The sequence below is a fragment of the Jaculus jaculus genome, chromosome 2 (assembly GCF_020740685.1).
Source record: "Jaculus jaculus isolate mJacJac1 chromosome 2, mJacJac1.mat.Y.cur, whole genome shotgun sequence".
NCBI lineage: Eukaryota > Metazoa > Chordata > Mammalia > Rodentia > Dipodidae > Jaculus > Jaculus jaculus.
Genome location: NC_059103.1, coordinates 95921355 through 95934930, shown reverse-complemented (window position 1 = coordinate 95934930; position 13576 = coordinate 95921355). Strand labels below are relative to the sequence as shown.

The 13576-nt window shown below is 41.4% G+C and overlaps 1 protein-coding gene across 3 annotated transcripts in view; it reads right to left on the bottom strand.

Moving 5' to 3' along the window:
• Positions 1-13576, bottom strand: part of Papss1 (3'-phosphoadenosine 5'-phosphosulfate synthase 1) — a 116067-nt gene that overhangs the window by 71953 nt on the left and 30538 nt on the right. For all 3 annotated transcript variants that reach the window (XM_004671433.2, XM_045143272.1, XM_045143273.1), the window contains one exon: positions 4474-4592. In XM_004671433.2, coding sequence (XP_004671490.1) covers positions 4474-4592 — 119 coding nt within the window. The remainder of the gene's footprint in view (positions 1-4473; positions 4593-13576) is intronic.

Below are 13576 nucleotides of genomic sequence, written 5' to 3'. Positions count from 1 at the left end.
TATAAATATTTTAACTGCGATCTTGCAAAATTCAGTGTTTATAATTGAATTGAGAAAAGTAGAAACATCTTTTGTTGAGTTATGTATTCTTTTAATACCAACTTACATGACAGAAATCCTCAAGAAACCATTTTTTGAGGATATTTTTGAACAGCGTTCAGAAAGAATGTTGTTGCAGAGGAGACCTGAAGTGTACGCGTGGCTTTGAGCAAAGCAGCACTGACTGGAGGGCTGATGAGCAGAACTCGCTGAAGACCTGGCCTTTAAGGCAGTGTCACTGCTAGTCATCTTGTGGATAAGAAGCCTGGGAGGGAAGATGGGCAAGCCCCGATGGCCCGACTGGGACAAGAAAGCAAAGGACTGCAGTGACAAGGAACAGCACCGAGCTGCAGGAAAAGTCCACGGGCTGGACAAACCTAAAAGAATAGGTTGTAGGAAAGCGAAAGGGAAGACAAAATACATGACATAGACTTAAGTACCAGATGACAGACAGGAGGCTATATTATATGAATGTAAACACTTCAGAAATACCCTTGATGAAGGTCCGAAGAAAGATTTGTCCATACCTTGATCTCTGCTGTCCTGAAGGATGAATTAAAGGCTCATGACTCAGAGCCGGGGCTTGAGCAGCTGCATTTTCAGTAGTGCGCTCTGGAGGCAAGGGGAAGGCAGGTTCTCACTAACTACTCGCTATATCCATGGATAAAGCTCTAGGACCAAGTTTTACCTTGACATGTTTGAGTGTTACAGGGCCTCAGTTTTATTTATAAGAAAATGTAACACACACAGCATATGAAAGCTACATTAATGGTTTGGGAAATTACTAGATATCGATCACAAATTATCAAAGCAGGGGGTACCAGCTGATACAGGTAATTCTATTTTTATAAAAATCTAGTACTTAGTGACCCGGCTCTTTATAAAATTAGGCCTCAGTTAAGCAGAACTGTCTGAATACTGTCTTTTAAGTTCTGGGCTTAATTATAATTGTCTTCTTTCTCCTCTTATAACACAAGTCTGCCTGCTGCTTGTGCAATCCACTTAAATGTCCTTTGCTATAAAGTGATATATTTAATACTTATTTGTTTGGTTTTGAAAATTAAATTGAATCTCAAAAACATGTATTAAGCAACTAGATGTTTTATTATTAAATGTGATCTGTAAGCTCTTTGTGCCTAATGTTTTAAAGCACTGTATTTAAATGCATTAGTGGTCCATAATGAATATCTTAGGAAAATACATTTTCTTATACTGTAAAAAAAAAAAAAAGAAAGAAAAGAAAAAAAATTTCAAGCAAGTGAGCCTAGGAAACAAGCAGGAGTTGCTATCCTAATATCTGTCAAGATGGACTTCAAACCAACATTAGTGAGGAAAGATAAAGAAGGTCACTTTATACTAATTAAAGAAACACTCCAACAAGAAGACATTGCAATCCTAAATGTATATGCACCTAACTTGGGGGCTCCCAATTTCATCAAATAAACACTATTAGACTTAAGGTCACAGATAACACCAAACACAACTATAGGGGGTGACTTCCATACCCTACTCTCATCAATTGACAGGTCACCTCAGATGTAGTGCTTCCTGATTATCCCTTAATTTCTTGTTTTAAGTGTTATTTGAGTATGGTTTATTTTTTCCTGTTTCCTCCTATGTGATCTTTACTTTCTCTTCACCGTGAAGGATTCTTTCAAAATAAACTGAGAGACATCTGGATTAAATGATGTCATGAGACAAATGGACCTAACAGATATTTACAGTGCATTCCACCTAAACACTGCAGAATATACACTTTTCTCAGCAGCACATAGAACATTCTCCAAAATAGACCATATATTAGGACACAAAGCAAATCTTAATACAGGAAAAACAAAATAATTCCTTGCACTCTGTCTGATCACAATGGGATCAAACTACAAATCAATATCAAGAAAAGCAACAGAGCATACACAACATAATGGAAATTAAACAATACACTACTAAACGATGAATGGGTCAATGAAGAAATCAAGAAGGAAATCAAAAAATTCCTGGAATCAAATGATAATGAGAACACAATATAATAAAGACATAAATTGGAAAGGAAGAGATCAAGTTATCATTATTTGCAGATGCTATGATTCTATACAAAAAGGATCCTATCCTCCCACCTCTGCCTCCCAAGTACTAGGATTAAAGCATATACCACCAAAAAAAAAAAAAAAAAAAAAAAAGGATCCTAAAGATTCTACCAGCAAACTGTTAGAACTGATAAACACCTATAGCCATGTAGCAGGATACAAAAAAAAAAAACCCACAGAAATCAGTACCTTTCTACATAGTAACAACAAGAACACAGAGAATGAAATCAGAGAATCACTCCCATTCATAATTGCATCAAAAAATATTAAGTACCAAGGAAGTAAGTGAAAAATTGCAGAAGACACTAGGAAATGGAAAGACAACCCATGTTCTTGGATTGGAAGAATCAATAGTATGAAAACATCAATCCTACCAAAAGCAATCTACACATTTAATGCAATCCCTATCAAAATTCCAATGGCATTCTTTTTTTTAATATTTTTTGTTTATTTGAGAGTGAGAGAGAGAGAGAGGGAATGGGCATGCCGGGGCCTCCAGCCACTGCAAATGAACTCCAGATGCATGTGGTCCCTTGTGCACCTGGCTAACCTGGGTCCTGGGGAATCGAGCCTTGAACCTGGGTCCTTAGCTTCACAGGCTAGCACTTAACCACTAAGCCATCTCTCCAGCCCTCCAATGGCATTCTTCATGGAAATAGAAAATAAAATCCTAAAATTCATCTGGAAGCAAAAAAAACCTCAAATAGTCAAAACAATTTTGAGCAACAAAAGTAAGGCTAGTGGTATCACTATACCCAATTTGAGCTATATTACAAAGTGAGAGTAACAAAAACAGCATGGAACTGGCACAAAGACACATAGATCAATGGAACAGAGTAGAGGACCCATCTGATTTTTGACATAAATGCAAAAAATAATCCTTGGAGATAAGATAGCCTGTTCAACAAGTAGTGCTGGGAAAACTGGATATTTATGTATAGAAAGATGAAATTCTTGTCTTTCTCCATGCACAAGAATTAAGTCCAAACAGGTCAGCAACTGTAATATCAGACCTGAAACTCTGAAACTGCTAGAGGGAAAAAAAAAAAAAAAAAAAAAAACTTCATCATATTGGCATTAGGCAGTGAGTTTCTGAATATAATCCCAATTGCTCAGGAAATAAAGCCACTAATCAACCACTGGGATCTCATGAAATTACAAAGTTTTGTACAGCAAAGAGACAATCTACAGAATGGGAGAAAATCTTTGTCAGCTATACATCTGACAGAGGATTAATATCCAGAATATACAAAGACTCAAAAAACAAAATAAAAAACCAAACAACTCAATTAAAAAATGGACTATGGTGGTGGGGAGATGGTGGTTAAGCACCTGCCTGTGAAGCCTAAGGACATTGGTTCAAGGCTCAACTCCCCAGGACCCACGTTAGCCAGATGCACAAGGGGGCGCACGCGTCTGGAGTTCGTTTGCAGTGGCTGGAAGCCCTGGCGCGCCCATTCTCTCTCTCTCCCTCTGTCTTTCTCTCTGTGTCTGTCGCTCTCAAATAAATAAATAAATAAATTTAAAAAAAAAAAAAGAATATAAGGGCCAAAGGGATGGGAGGAGTGCTTATGATACTGTCTTTCAGATATAAAGTGGTCGTGGCGGGCTGGAGAGATGGCTTAGCGGTTAAGCGCTTGCCTGTGAAGCCTAAGGACCCCGGTTCGAGGCTTGGTTCCCCAGGTCCCACATTAGCCAGATGCACAAAGGGGCGCACGCGTCTGGAGTTCATTTGCAGAGGCTGGAAGCCCTGGCACGCCCATTCTCTCTCTCTCCCTCTATCTATCTTCCTCTCTGTGTCTGTCGCTCTCAAATAAATAAATAAATAATGAACAAAAAAATATTTTAAAGTGGTCGTGGCATTCGTGACCTCACAGGGGCTCATGCTACCTACACAAGACCTACGTAATAGGAGGGAAAATAATGATGGCATTAAAATAGAAGAGAGTTGGAAAGAAGAGGGAATTCAGTGAAGGGGGACTTGGAAGGGAAAAAAAGGAGAGTGGAGCCAGGTGTGGTGGCACACGCCTTTAATCCAGCACTTGGGAAGCGAAGGTCGGAAGAATGCCACTGAGTTCAAGACCAATCTGAGACTACAAAGTGCAAAGTGAATTCTAGGCCAACCTGGACAAGAGCAAGACCCTACCTCAGAAAGAAGGAAAGAAAAAAAAAAAAAGGAGAATGGTTAGAATGGAACATGATTATGGTATGTTGTCTATATTTATGATGGAAGTTATCATTAACTTTTTAAAAACTGTACGTTTTTCAATATTAACAGTACCATTTGGGGGGAGAAGGTTACAACAGATGGATTTCTCCTCTAGTTTTTCCTTCTTTCACTTCCTCTTACCCGTTCCTGTAGAAGTTCCACAACTTGCTGGACACAGTCGTTAACGTCACAGGAGTCTGTTTTCAGCACCAACTCTGGGGCCTCTGGCTTTTCATATTCAGAATCAATTCCAGTGAAACCTTTAAACGACACCAGGCAACAGGCAAGGAAGGAAATTAAAATGGTTGTTTTTCCAGTGCTAAAATGCTTAGACTTCTTCCCCCTCTCTGCTATGAGGTTATGGTGTTGATAATTCTTTCTTGGGAGACTTTTAATGAAGTTTGTTTTTGTTTTGTTTTGTTTTGTTTTTAAGCACCCACAGTTTGTTCTCATTATGCCCTGTAGTTCAATAAAATTGCTACAGATACAGATCGGGATCCTGCTGGCCTATGGTCACATCTGTGCCATGCAGACCAATTTGTACTTGATAGGTATTTCTGTCTGAATACACCTTACTGGACAGATTCACTGCCCCAAGCTCATAGCCACAGCACAATCAGCCTGAATCAAGCTTATCTAACACATACACCTTCCTTCCAAGGGATATCACAGCATCCTTGGGCTTAGAAATATTAGACAGTGTGATGGTTTATTCAGGTGTCCCCATGAACTTAGGTGTTCTGAATGCTAGGTTGCCTGCTAATGGAGATTTGGGAATTAATGCCTCTTGGAGGGAGTGTATTGTTGAGGAGGGGTGCTCATAAGTGTTATAGCCAGTGTCCCCTTGCCAGTGTTTGGCACACTCTCCTGTTCCTGTTGTCCACCTGATGTTGGTCAGGGGTTGATGTCCAGCCTCTACTCATGGCATCGTTTTCCCTGCCATCGTGGAGCTTTCCTCTTGAGTCTGGAAGCCAAAATAAACCTCTTTTTTTCCCCCACAAGCTGCTCTTGGTTGGGTGATTTCTGCCAGCAATGTGAACCTTACTACAACCGACAGCATTTTACCCATTTTAAACAGTAACATCACTCAGACAAGCACAAAAATGCAAAAGTGTGGTTTATTAAGCTGAAAGAAAGTCAAGTCCTTTAAGTGAAAGGAGCTGAAGTAAGAAAGACAAGGGAACCCCACTGACTTACTGGAAACATGCCTATCATGTGACTCCCATTTTCACTACTCTGCTCCTGTCCTCAAGTGACTACAAGTGTCAACTGTTTTGAGAGTTACAAATCAATTGCAGCAAGTAAGCAAATTTAAATAGCATTGACAAATAGTATCAACTGTACTTGTCAGCTTTTTTTTCTGTTCAGTCTACTCCTCTACCAGCTGAGCTACCAAGGGTCCATAGCTTTTATCTTTGTTTTCTTTTTTTTTTTTTTTTAATATTTTTTGTTCATTTTTTATTTATTTACTTATTTGAGAGCGACAGACACAGAGAGAAAGACAGATAGAGGGAGAGAGAGAGAATGGGCGCGCCAGGGCTTCCAGCCTCTGCAAACGAACTCCAGACGCGTGCGCCCCCTTGTGCATCTGGCTAACGTGGGACCTGGGGAACCGAGCCTCGAACCGGGGTCCTTAGGCTTCACAGGCAAGCGCTTAACCGCCAAGCCATCTCTCCAGCCCTATCTTTGTTTTCTTAATACCTAAAATACCAATGAAAGCCGGGCGTGGTGGAGCACACCTTTAATCCCAGCACTTGGGAGGCAGAGGTAGGATTGCCGTGAGTTCGAGGCCACCCTGAGACTACATAGTGAATTCTAGGTCAGCCTGGGCTAAAGTGAGACCCTACCTCAAAAAAAAAAAAATCTAAAATACCAATGAAAAAAAAGGAATTAATATCACTGGGTAATCTAGAGCCCCTCAATTTCTCCTCAGGAATACTGAATACAGACCTGTTCCTCTGACCTCAGCATATGACCCAACTCAATAATGCTTTTACCTCCTCAATGGGGGGAAAAAAACCTGACCCTAAGTCAATCTGTCTATGACATTCACAAATGACAATGCTGAAATGTGTACTTTTGAGGTCAGATGATAGGTGCTGAGGCGAGACAAAGTACCTGTTACCAGTGTAAACAAAACCCAAACAAGAATGTTAAGCCTGTCTTATCACTCAATTGATTCCACAATCCAAAGTGACCACTGTCGGTATTAACCTCTACTTGGGTTTGCCCTGTTTAGGTATTACCATGGAACCACTAAGAGAAAAGCAAACCTGGTCCTCCCCAGAGTGGGCTAGCTTCAGATGATGTGCTATTCCTGACTGGCTCTCCAGACTGACATCGCACCAGCACATGCTGAAGATCCCTAGGGTAGAACAGTAAGCATGACTTGAAAGTCATGACTACTAAGAAGCACGGTCAGCAAAAAATTCTCTCAGCCAGCCAGCGTTTCAAGAAGTCTTCCCCCCTCCCCACACTTCTTTCCTTTCTTTCCATATCACACATCTAAGCATCATCTAAAATCTTGACTCCAAGAAGAGAAAAAGTGCATGGCTGACTTCTGCAACAAAAGTTACTGGTAGGTCACCAAAATCTACGTGGGAAATGAAATGATTCCGGTGAATGTTAGAAAGCTCAGGTTCTTCAGTCCCGCCTAGCAGTCTGGGAAGCAGACTTGGCACCAGACTGCGCAAGTTCCCCAGGTGACGCAGCACAGAGCAGAGCAGAGAATGCCTGCATTCCAAGAGCAGACTGGCCATTGTAGAAGCCCACATCCTCTCCCTCTAGCTAATCTACCTATAGGTGATCCACTGATTGGTGATCATGATGAATGCATGCTGTGAGGAAAACAAATCTACATTTGAGTGACAAGCTCTGCTCACACTGCTGCAGCCACACCTACCGTACCCATGAAGTTGCCCCCGAAACTGCAAACCAAATTAAACCCTCCAAGTTGTTTCCGCTCTGGTAGTTGTTGACAGCAATAAGAAAGTAATTGATAGACACAAAAGTAGAAAAGGGGACTAGTTAGAAAAGAGAATGGGGGTATCAGGGGTGTAAATATCATCAAAATACATGATATGCATATATGAAGTTACAAACAATAAAAAATGAAAAAAATCAGTAAATTACTTGAGCAGCAGTCATGAAAATAGTTTGGATATTAAAATGACTAGCATAGGGACTAATTTACTATCTAGCAAATGTCACACAGAGGTCCATAAAGGCCAAGTTTCCTTGAATGTAAACAATGTTGTTTGTTCACGAATGTTTACCACTCACAACTCTGAAAACCACATACCGAGGGAATGTGTGAATACCATTGTAACAAGTAAAGGACAACACTGGACCCATAAACATGTCATGGATGATGAACAGCAGCAAAAATAAAATCAAGAAAAACATCAAAGAGGTACTAGGACTGGTTTAAAGGGAGGAGGGGGTTGAGTGGACAAAGTATGGGGGAGTGGGCACAAGAAAAGGATGTGACGAAACTATAATCAAAGTACATTTGGCTGGAGAGATGGCTTAGCAGTTAAGGCACTTGGCTGCAGTGGTTTGGTTAAGGTGTCCCCCATAAACTTAGGTATTCCAAATCCTAGGTTCCCAGCTGATTAAGACTTGAGAATTCATGCCTCCCAGAATCAGCGTGTTGTTGGGGGAAAGGCTTCTGGGTGTTATACCCAGTTTCCTCTTACCAGTGTTTGGCACACTCTCCTGTTACTGTTGTCCACCTGATGTTGGCCAGGAGGTGATGTCAACCCTCTGCTCATGTCATCATTTTCCCCTGCCATCATGGAGCTTCCCATCAAATCTGTAAGCCAAAATAAACCCTTCCCCCCACCCTACTCCCAACAAGCTACTCTGGGTCAGGTGCTTTCTGCCAGCAATGTGAACCTGACTGCAACAACTGCAAAGCCAAAGGACCCAGGTTCAAGTCCCCAGTATCCACGTAAAGCTAGATGCACAAGGTGGCTCAAACATCTGCAGTTCATTTGCAACAGCTAGAGGCCCTGGCACCCTCTCTCTCTTGTGTGTGTGTGTGTGTGTGTCTGCATCAAATAAATAAATAAAGGGCTGGAGAGATGACTTAAGTTAAGGCGCTTGCCTGCAAAGCCAAAGGACCTTGGTTTGATTCCCCAGTACCCACATAAGCCAGAAGCACAAGGTGGTGCATGCACCTGGAGTTCACTTGCAATGGCTGGAAGCCACAGTGCACCCATTCTCTCCCTCTCTCCCTCCCTCCCTCCCTCCCTCCCCCCTCTCTCTCTCTCTCTCTCCTTCTTTCCCTCTATCAAATAAAGTAATTAAAATAAATAAATACATAAAATATTTAAGAAAAAAATACTCAGGCCCAGCATTGTGGCACACGCCTTTAATTCTAGTACACAGGAGGCAGAGGTAGGAGGATCACCATGAGATCAAGGCCACTCTAAGAGTATATAGTGAATTCCAGGTCAGCCTGGGCTACAGCAAAATCCTACCTTGAAAAAAACAAATTAAAAAAAAAGAAAAAAAAAAGTCTGGCATGGTGGCGCACGCCTTTAATCCCAGCACTCAGGAGGCAGAGGTAGGAGGATCGCTGAGAGTTCGAGGGCACCCTGACACTACACAGTGAATTCCAGGTCAACCTGAGCTAGAGAGAGACCCTACCTTGAAAAATAATAATAATAATAATAAACCTAGGCTAGGGAAGTTCAAAGGCAAAGTGATGTGTAGCATACATGAAGCCCTGAGTTTGAATGACCAGCACTATGGAACAAAAAACAAAGCTCAAAAACTTGGGGCTAGAAATGTAGCACAGTAATAAAATGTGCTTGCTTACAAAGCCTGAAGACTTGGGATTGATTCCCCAGTACCCACATAAAGGTATATTCACAAAGTGGTACATGTGTCTGGAGCTCATGTGCAGTGGCAGGAGACCCTGGCATGCCCTCCCTCCCTCCGATCCCTCTCTCTCAAGTAAATAAATAAATTTTAAAGTTAGAAAAACTGGGCTGGAGAGTTGACAGCAATTAAAGGTGTTTCCTTGCAAGGTCTAACAGCATGGGTTCAATTCCCCATTACCCACATAAAGCCAGATACACAAAGTGATGCAGGTGTCTGGAGTTTGCAGCAGCCAAGAAACCCTACCCTGACATGCTCATGTTCTCTTGTTCTCTCCCCCGACCCCAACACTTACAAATAAATATTTTTTATAAAAAGAGCTGGGAAGATGACTCAGCATTGAAAGGCACTTGCTTGCTAAGCCTACCTACCAGTCTGGATTTTGATTCCCCAGTACCCATGTGAAGTCAGACGTACAAAGTGTCACATGCATATGAAGCTCTGGAATTTGTCTGTAGCACTGACATGCTGTGGATGTTTAAATGAATGTCCTCAATAGATTTAGGAGTTTATTAAAGTTTGTAAATTTGATCTCTAGCCACCAACTGGAGGAGGTGTCGCTGTAAATAGATCCTGTGATCCAGCCCTAAGATGTTATTGGGGGCACATTTGAATTTAAGACTAAGGCATAAAAAATGTTTGAATTTTACATGGGTTACCTGCTGTTTGTACACCAGGTTTTTTTTGTTCTTTTTGGTGATGGATTTTCTCCTTTTTGCCATTATAGAACTTTCCCGGGATCTGTAAGACTGAAATAAATTCCATTTCTCCTATAAACTGTGTCTGGTTTGGAGGTTCATCCCAACAATATGACACTGACTATGACCAAAAAAAAAAAAAAAATGGTACCAGGAGTGGGTGTTGCTGCTCAATGAATCTGACCATGTGGATTTTGGTCTTTTGTAATTTTTGTTTTGGAGGAATAGACATAGACTTGGTGCTTGCAACTGATGATATGGCCAGAGTAGCAAGCCAAGTTTTATGGACTACTTTAGTGAATTTGAAAATACTAAGTGCAAAGAGAATTATATTTGGAGGCTTTGCTTATGAACCTTTTAAGGGGAAGGAAAGACTATAAAGAATTTTGTTGGAACTGGACTACTGGCATAAGGGCTGGGGGCATTCTGCTGCCAAGATGCCAGGAGAGTTTGATTAAGGTTGAATTTGTAATGGACTGATGTGCTTGGCTAAAGAAATGAAATTGATAGATATAAAACTTGAAATTAAAGAAATTCAAATAAGTGTAAAATTTACAGGTACAGAGACTGGTTTTATGTTACTGAAGCTGCTACTGTCAAACACATTAGGAGTTTTAAGGAAGATCAACCATTTGTTTTACAGTGAAACAATGGAGAGAATGCCTGAGGTGAAGACTAAATGGTAACAGTGCAAACTCATTAGAAAGGAAGGACTCTGCCCTCCAAGGCCACAATTTATTTCCCTGAATTGAGAATAGGACTGTGTCCTGCATACCTGATACTGGTTTCGGAGACATAAAAAAAATACATGGAGTGGGTCATTAAGTACACACAGTTCCAAGAGCTGTTGCTGAGATACATGTGACAACCCTGATAAAGAGACCAGTGAAGCCACTGGAAGATGTGAGGTGGAAACTGGGGAGAGGAAACTTAGAAAGCCCTACCCCGAAAGTCATATCCTCTACTTCATAAACTTTTACACTGGTTATATCTTATACTGCACGGTCTTGTGCTGTCACTGTAGTTTTTGTACTGTTTCAAGGTCAAGATCTATATTGCAGCTCCTATGTGTAAACCATCTTGTGCTTCTTTTTATCTCCATAGCACAGCTGCAGGCATCTTCCAGCTGCCAGCTGGAAGAGGTGTCATTGTGGGTAGACCCTGGGGTCCGACCCTAAAGTGTTATTGGGGTGGAATCTGAATCCCGGCCTATGGAATGCAGAGTGCTTTGAGCTCTGCCTTGGTTCCCTACTGTTTAGCTGCTAATTTTTGCTCTTTGTAGTAGGTTTTCCCTTTTTTCCATGATGAAATTTCTCCTGGATCTGTAAGCCTAAAATAAATTCCATTCCTCCTATAAACTGTGTCTGCTTTGGAGGTTCATCCCAACAGCATGAAGCTGTCAACAGCACATGACTATCCCCCACCCACTCTCTCCTTCCTTCCCTCCCTTCCTTTTCTTTCTAGCTCTCTTTCTCAAATATATATATAAATTTATATATATTACTTTTATATTATTTATATATTATTTATTTTTATACTATATATAGTATTTTTTAAAAATCAACTTAAATCATGCATGGTACATTATACCTATAATCTTAGTACTGAGGAGACTGAGATAGGAGGATCACTGTAAGTTTGTGAATCCAAGATCAGCCTGGCTAGAATAAGACCCTGACCCCTGGGAAGAAAAAAAAAAAAAAAAAAAAAAAAGCTACTCCACACTCAGAAACTCTACTACCATAAAAATAAATCAGTTTGTGGGCTGGAGAGATTGCTCAATGGTTAGGGCCATGGGCAGTGTGAAGCAGGTTTGCTGGACGCCTGCATAGAGAGCCAATGGAGCCGAGAATGAACTGTGGATTGCAGTGAAGACCCTGTGGAGATGCCGGGACCACAAGATGGCTGCTAAGGAAAGCTGCCAGCCCCAATGAAGCTTTCTCAGGACTGTGAGTAGCCTAGCTGGAAGGGCAGAATTGTAATTCCAGAGACTTGTTGCTGGTTAGAATTATTGGACTTGGAGACTTGTCATTGACTAGAGTTGTTGGACTTGGAGCTAGAGTTTGATGTTTTCCCTGTTTGCTTTAAATCTTGATTTAATATTTCTTTGCTATGTCCACTGCCACGTTTTACAGTGTGAATGTTTATTCTGTGCCATTATGGGTTTTTGGAGATTCTTTGGTATTATGGCTCAGTTAAAAGACCTTGGATTATGGGGATGTCTGATCATTAGGATTGGTAAAGCCTATGGAAACTTTTAAAGTTGGATGAATGCATTTCATTTTAAATCATGTATGGTTATCAGTTTATGGGGCCAGGGGTGGAATATGGTGGTTTGATTCAGGTGTCCCCCATAAACTTAGGTGTTCTGAATGCTAGGTTCCCAGCTGATAGAGATTTGGGAATTAATGCCTCCTGGAGGGAGTGTATCGTTGGGGGCAGGCTTATGGGTGTTATAGCCAGTGTCCCCATGCCAGTGTTTGGCACACTCTCCTGTTACTATTGTCCACCTTATGTTAGCCAGGGGGTGATGTCCACCCTCTGCCATGCAATCATTTTCCCCTGCCATCTTGGAGTTTCCCCTCGAGCCTGTAAGACAAAATAAACCTCTTTTTCCTACAAGCTGCTCTTAGTTGGGTGATTCTACCAGCAATGCAAACCTGACTGCAATACTTGGGAAAGTACAAAGAAATCATAAGTGGTCCTGGGTCATTTGGATTTGATTTTATTCATCTTTGTTTGTATCCCTATACCAAATGTATACCTTACAAAAAGAAAGCTCTGAGAAATGTGTGCTACATACATCCCATTCTTCCTCCCTTCTATCCAAATGTATGACAGGTATTATGCTCTGGGGCACACAGTGTGCTGAATTTCAAACACAAAAATGTTCACACCTTGAATCCCAGCACTCGGGAGGCATAGGTAAGAGGATCGCTATACAGTAAGAAAAAACGGCATAAAGAAATTTGAGGAAAAATGGTTGAACCTGGAACAGATCATTCTCAGCGAACTTACCCAATCACAGAAAAAAAATCAACACATAGTCTCACTCATCTACAACACCTAACCTGAATCTACCCAAGATACCTTACATACCCAGCAAGCACCTCATGGACTAGACAATAGGATGGATGGGAGGGCGGGGAGGGCATCGAAGGGTGGAAAACAGTAATCTGGACCCAAACAGCAATGGTACCATAAAATTCTACTTCCTAAAAGACAGACCAAATGGCTGAACCTTCACTAGACCCTTACAGGAAACACCTGAACCACAAGACCCTGGAGAGGGTAGGATCAAGACTGACCTAAATCTCCTACATCTTCCCTCCCTCCCTCTCCCCCTCTCCCCTCTATCTCTCCCCTCTCTAACCCTTGTATATTAGTTATATTTTTCCTCAATTTCTTAATGGACACTGACCTGTAACCCCCACTTCCAGCTTGGGCCTACCATCCACAATGAGCTTTTGATCAGAGAAATCTACAAGGTTTCCCAAAACAATGACAGACTTCTGTCAGAGTACTTGATGACCCACCAAAGGCCAGTGGTAAGACTCTATTGCTGAAGACTCCATACATAGCTGACGCGTAAAATGGAATGACATGGCTGGAAGCCAGGAGAGAGTCAGTCCCCAGACAGTCAGCGTGTCTAGTGCCAG